The sequence below is a fragment of the Hippopotamus amphibius genome, chromosome 10 (assembly GCF_030028045.1).
Source record: "Hippopotamus amphibius kiboko isolate mHipAmp2 chromosome 10, mHipAmp2.hap2, whole genome shotgun sequence".
Lineage (NCBI taxonomy): Eukaryota > Metazoa > Chordata > Mammalia > Artiodactyla > Hippopotamidae > Hippopotamus > Hippopotamus amphibius.
This window is the reverse complement of record NC_080195.1, coordinates 21,214,103-21,220,657: the sequence shown is the minus strand read 5'-3', so window position 1 is coordinate 21,220,657 and position 6,555 is coordinate 21,214,103. Positions and strand designations below refer to the sequence as shown.

General features: G+C 40.9%; 1 protein-coding gene across 1 annotated transcript in view; it reads right to left on the bottom strand.

Moving 5' to 3' along the window:
- Nucleotides 1-637: 637 nt before the first annotated feature.
- Nucleotides 638-6,555, bottom strand: part of LONRF1 (LON peptidase N-terminal domain and ring finger 1) — a 66,739-nt gene continuing 60,821 nt past the window's right edge. The window contains exon 12 of the mRNA XM_057696687.1: nt 638-841. Coding sequence (XP_057552670.1) covers nt 800-841 — 42 coding nt within the window. The 3' untranslated portion in view covers nt 638-799. The remainder of the gene's footprint in view (nt 842-6,555) is intronic.

Here is a 6,555-nt window from a genome sequence, read left to right as displayed (position 1 = left end):
GGATAAATCCCACTTGATCATGGTATATGATCCTTTTAATGTATTATTGGTTTCGGTTTGCTAGTATTTTGTTGAGGATTTTTGCATCTGTGTTCATCAGTGATATAGGCCTGTGATTTTCTTTTTGTTTTTTTGTGGTATCTTTGGTTTAGTATCAGGGTAATGGTGGCCTCATTGAATGAGTTTGGGAGTGTTCCTCCCTCTGCAATTTTTGTGGAAGAGTTTCAGAAGGGTAGGTGTTAACTCTTCTCTAAATGTTTGATAGAATTTGCCTGTGAAGCTGTCCGGTCCTGGACTTTTGTTTGTTGGGAGTTTTTAAATCGCAGTTTCAGTTTCAGTACTTGTGATTGGTCTATTCATATTTTCTATTTCTTCCTGGTTCATAAATTGGCTTTTGAAGGGATCATTTAAAAAGCCTAATGTTTACTCTAACAGTGTTGCCATTCTCAGCACTTTTTTGTGTACCCACCCTATGCCCCTGTGAGATATGTAATGAATATATGGCTTCTACACAATGAGATATAGTTATTATTTTCATCATTTTGTAGATGAGAGAAGTGAGGCTTCGAGAAGGTAACTCATCAAAGATTTCACATCTAGCAAATATTAGTAAAAATATTCATTTATCATTCACGCTTCAAAGATTATGGATAAAAATTGTTCCCCTTGTAATATGGAGCATATTTTTCTAAAACAGAAAAAAAAACTTTAAAAACACCACGGCCTTATGGAAGAGCATATGTTTTGTCCAAATGAGAGAAAAATTCTTAAGAACAGGGATCCACTTCCCTCTGAAGCTTCAGTGACAGCCCCGTTTCATCTTCAGATGTGGCAGCACCACCTAGTGGCAAAGAAAGACATAGCCCTAGTGAGTGGTTTTCTTCATTGGACCATGAACCCCGATTTTAAGGGTGACAGATTAATCTGCGGCTTCCAATTCAAAATAAAATGACCAAATATGTTTATCTCCTTTATCTGGAAAAAATTCTCAACAAATACTAAGAAGACAGAAAGAGGGCAGGAGGTGATGACCGAACAGAACAGAAGAAGTTCAGGGCAAGGGCTTGCATGAAGGGATAACAGATAAGATGGCCCAAGGGGCCCAGAACGTAGAGGCAGTCTGCTCTGCGAAGGGGGCTGGAACAGTGCGGAGGGGGTGCGAATTAATCTGTTCACCTGCCGCCCGTGGGAGTCAGGAGGTTTACACTCAGGGGGACTCGATCCCAAGGTGCTGATCTCGGGGACGTCAGGCCCGCATAGACCAGCAGGTAAGGAGGCAGGAATTGAAGAAAAGATCCACACGCTGAATGGTGGGTCCTCAACCTCCTTCCCGCACTCAGCACACCCATTCTGTTCTGGAGAAACCGAAAAACCCTGGAGAAAAATGCAGCCACAGGAGAAGGCTGTCCACCTGGTGTCCTCTGTGAAGGCAGTGTGTGTGTTTGTTTGTAAACAGCTTTACTGAGATATAATTTACATAGCATTAAATTCACAATTTAAATGTACAGGTCGATGATTTTAAATAAATTTTACAAAATTGTGCAGGCTTCACCAAAATCCAAGTTCAGGGCACTTTATCACCTCAAAATAGCCTCATCTCAAAAAAGATGATTCGTTGAGATTTTGTGTGTGATTTGCCTTAAGTTAATCATAGAACGATATTCTGTAAGTTAGGAAGAAAGTATAAAGAATATTATATGTTTAAAGACAGCATATTGGAGGCTCTCGGGGTTGGTTAATTCAGATGAGGAGGAATATTTGGCTCTACGATGCTGCCTGTCCTGCGAAGGCAACCTGGACCTGAGACAAATACACAGCTGTTTCTCCAGCAAAGGTGGATTTATTCAGGTTCAGCAGAGAATTGCAGTTCTGGGGCTGCAACCATGGCGAACAGCATGAGTCTCCCACATGGTGAGGGAAGAAGAGCACGTTTATGGGGGGAAAAGGGAGTTGGGAGGGTTATAGCAGACACAGTCCATGGCTTTTCCTTAGCTGAGTCCTTGCCAGGAAAGAAGAGAAATCTTTCTTCTTATTGGGCTCTGCTGTGGTCACAGGGCCCGAGAGCTCCCCCTTCTGGTCTTCAGACTATTCAACTGAGGTTTCTGTTCATTAATTTTTAACACCAGCCTTTAACATCCCCGGTCCTACTTGTTTGAGTCTCTCTCAAATGAATGGATGGCCAGAAGTCATCACACAATCAAGGAAAAGCTCTGACACGAAAAATGAAGACCAGAGACTTCCCTGGTGGCGCAGTGGTTAAGAATCCACCTGCCAATGCAGGGGACATGGGTTTGATCCCTGGTCCTGGAAGATCACACATGCCGCGGAGCAACTAAGCCCGTGTGCCACAACTACTGAGCCTGTGTGCCACAACAACTGAGGCCTACGTGCCACAACTACTGAAGCCCATGTACCTAGAGCCCTGCTCTGCAACAAGAGAAGCCACCAGAATGAGAAGCCTGTGCACTGCAACAAAGAGTAGCCCCTGTTTGCCACAACTAGAGAAAGCCCGTGTGCAGCAACAAAGACCCAATGCAGGGAAAAAAAAAAAGTAGATAGAAAATAGGAGACAAAAGAAAACTAGAAGTTGAGAACAAACCTAAGTGGGGGAAATCTGTCTAATGGAATTTTCAGGAAGAGAGAAGAGAAAAGAGCAAAGAGAGGTGTTGTATGACCCTTCAGTGATATACGTTGGCGGGGCCCTTGCCATTTATTACGAAGGGTATGTAGTAGGTCTTTCAGTAAAGCGATGGGTTGGGACTTCCCTGGTGGTAAAGAATTCGCCTTCCAGTGCAGGGGATGTGGGTTCGATTCCTGGTCAGGGCTGCCGCTACTACTAAGCTCAAGCGCCTCAACTAGAGAGCCTACACACCACAGCTACAGGGCCCACATGGAGCCTGCGAGCCACAACTAGAGAAGAGAAAACCTGCATGCCACAATGAAAGATCCTACATTCCTCAGTGAGGATCCCACATGCCACAACTAAGACCCAATGCAGCCAAAATAAATAAAAATCAATAAAAATAAATAAAATGATGCGTTATCCCGTTCTGGGAAATGTTCTGGCAGAACTTTCCATGTCCACTCTACAGAGCTGCTTTCCATGTCAGCAGACACAGAGCTCATTTTTTAAAATGCTTCATAATATTCTGTTGTCTAGAACTAAAGAGCATATTTAACTACCCATTCTTCCACTGGTGAGCATTTAGGTGTTTTCTACGTCTTGACATTACAGACAGTGCTGCTGTGAACATCCCGTAATCCTCCTTGCAGATGTTTGAGTATTTCTCTTAGAAATATACCTCAAGGAAAGATTTCTAGATCACAGAATATGAGTATTTTTTTAAAATTCAAAGGTTGCCCCTTCCTCATGACATATCAGTTTACACGGCCACCAGCTGAGCTTGGGAGTTTCATCTCCCCATACCTAATATTGACGGCAAATGATCTATTAAACTGTGTTCCAACCTAGTAAGTTAAAAATGACATCTCTTTATTATCTTAATTTGCATTTTCCTGACCATTATTGAGGTTGAACAATTTTATGTAGTAATCATTTTTTTCTTCTTCTGTGAACTGGCCATGCATATCCTTCTAACATATTGGATTATTTGTCTTTTTCTTACTGATTTATAGGAGCTATTTATATATTCCGGACAGAAGATTCTATCCCAGAAGTTATCAGTATTTTATTCTAATCAGTTTTGTCTTTTTTAACTTTGTTAAAAACCCGCCTTATAATGAGAGCTCCCTGCCTCATTTTGGTTGCCAAGCATCTGGCGGGACATACTAGACATTCATTTCATAAATGAACACAGAGACGTGATCTTGGCTTCACAACCACCCTGAAAGAACATTTGCGGGTGGCTTTGTAGCCGGAACTCTCCTGGGTCTCGGTGGCTTCTCAGATTGGGGGGGCGGGGGGAGAGGAGGCGAGGACTGGCTTGAATTTAAGATGTTAAGTGGATCACAGGAATGCCAGCGACATACACTCCCGATCGTTAAGAGTCATAAGGAACCATCATCGGGTATAGGTTGTTGAGGGAGTATCTTCTGGTTATCTTCCCGAGCCTAAAACCAGGGTCTAGTCAATAGTTTAACGTAGTGAAAGGGGAGATCTGTGTGGTTTGACTAGCTTACAGAAATGCATGTGTCTTTAGGCCCAGAGAACTATTAAAAAGTTCGATTTCACAATGGGCTTGCTGTGACTTTTCATATTTTAACATCAGTGGCAAGAGAGTCTCAACCTAATGGGAGATTAACTAGTAAAAGATGGTGATGAGGGTGAAAATTCACTACAGATAGTCTTTTTTTTTAATTATTATTTTTAAAAATTTATTTTATTTTTTATTTATTGGCTGCATTGGGTCTTCGTTGCTGCGCACAGGCTTTCTGTAGTTGCGGAGAGTGGGTGTGCGCGCTTCTCATCACCATGGCTTCTCTTGTTGCAGAGCATGGGCTCTAGGCACGCAGGCTTCAGTAGTTGTGGTGTGTGGGCTCAATAGTTGTGGCACACGGGCTTAGTTGCTCCATGGCATGTGGGATCTTACCGGACCAGGGATCAAACCCGTGTCCCCTGCATTGGCCGGCGGATTCTTAACCACTGCACCACCAGGGAAGCTGCCACTACAGATAGTCTTTAAGTGCTGTCGTTTTAATAGCATGAAGTTTGAGATTTGGCATTTATTCATATGTTAGTATCAATTGTTAGAAATTTTGGATCTTTGAAAGCTCATGGGTGGAATTTTTAGATTTCTTAATTGAGACTTATTTCCACAACTGAGGAAATGTGGCAGATGGAGCTTCTTGCAACAGTTTTTTTTTTTTCCAATTTTCTCCTAATTTAGTATGATGAAACCTCCAACAAGCCTCTTCTATCTAAAAACATGTCCAAACAGTGAACAGAGCCCTTACGGGGTTGGAAAACTGGAATGCTAGGAAGGAATGGTGAGGAAATTTTGCTTATTGCTTATTATATATCTGTATTACTTAATTTTCTTATAAAAATGTGTTATATTTGTAATTACATTAAAACAAGTCACCAAAACAATTATCTAAATCAGCGTTGGGGTGAGCAGTCAGCCTAACCCTCGCTTTTTAGGGTGATCGTTTTCACTGCATTTCTAAGTCTTTCTGGTAACCAGTCCGAGGCAGGAAAGGAGTGAACCTTGATATTTACAAGCAAGTCCCCCTATTTCCTCCATTCCCTCCCCTCCTCCTTCCTCCCCAGGACTGTGGAGGAAAATAGAAAGGCTAGAATGAGACTTTTCTAAAAGCATGACATCTCAGACTGCAGTTGATCTTCCTGGTCACCAGGTGATGCTCGTGTGTCTCTACAGGGAAAGAGATTTGAGTGACAATCCAGACAGAAATTTTTAGAAATTCAGGATATTTAACAAATCACCAGATTAGCCCATGCAGAAATGGAGTATAGGTGTTTCTTGACAGGTTTTTGTGAACAGAGCGGAAAATTTTACGTTGGTAAGAAATTGTCTTTTCTCCTCAATTAAGATGACATTCTGATTATATCTGAAGATCCCCATATCTAAATCCTAAATTAATAGTTAAAATTGTAGGCATTAGGTTAGCAATCAAAATGTGTATGCATTTTCACCTCACTCCAAATCATAGGTTGACCCCATGCGGGTAAAAAGTCAGACATATCTCAGACTTGCCCTCCCCTGCAGAATAACTCAAAAACATTTGATTCCTTCCTAACCCTGGGTTACATTACAAAACAATATTCCATTAATATAACAAAATGGCACAAAGCCCAGGACCAGCCAATTCCTGGGTTTTCCCAGCTGTTGAGAGTGATTCCAGCACACTTGGCCTCACAGCCTTTTTTAACCTTCCCAGTGTGTGTGTGTGTTCATTAAGACATACACAAATGTATGACTCATAATAGCAAAAACCTGGAAATAACCCACATGTCTGTCGACAGTAGAAGAAATATAAAAATTGTGGTAAGCTCATAAAATAAGACTATACAACAAGGAAAATGAACAAGCTATAATAATAATATTGATTGAAATAAGCCAAGCACAAAAAGAATATGTCATGTGATTCCACTTATATAAATTTAAAAACAGGCAGAATTAATCAATGGTTTTAGAAGTCAAGGTAGTAATTACATTTGGGGAGCAGGTGAGGTTAGTAATTTTGAAGGAGAACAAGAGGGGTTTCTGGGTTCTATTGCTTTACCCAGATACCTTCATTTTGTGATAGTTTATTAAGCTGTACATTTATGCTTTGTACACTTTTTTAAATGTAATTTTTATTTTATATTGGAGCATAGTTGATTTACAGTGTTGTGTTAGTTTCAGGTATACAGCTAAGTGATTAAGTTATACATATACATATATCCATTCTTTTTCAGATTCTTTTTCCACATAGGTTATTACAGAATATTGAGTAGAGTACCCTATGCTATACAGTAGGTCCTGTTGAGTATCTCTTTTGTATGTAGTAGTGAGTATTTGTTAATCCCAAACTCCTAATTTATCCCTCCCCCGCTCCTTTCCCCTTTGGTAACCACAAATTTGTTTTCAAAGT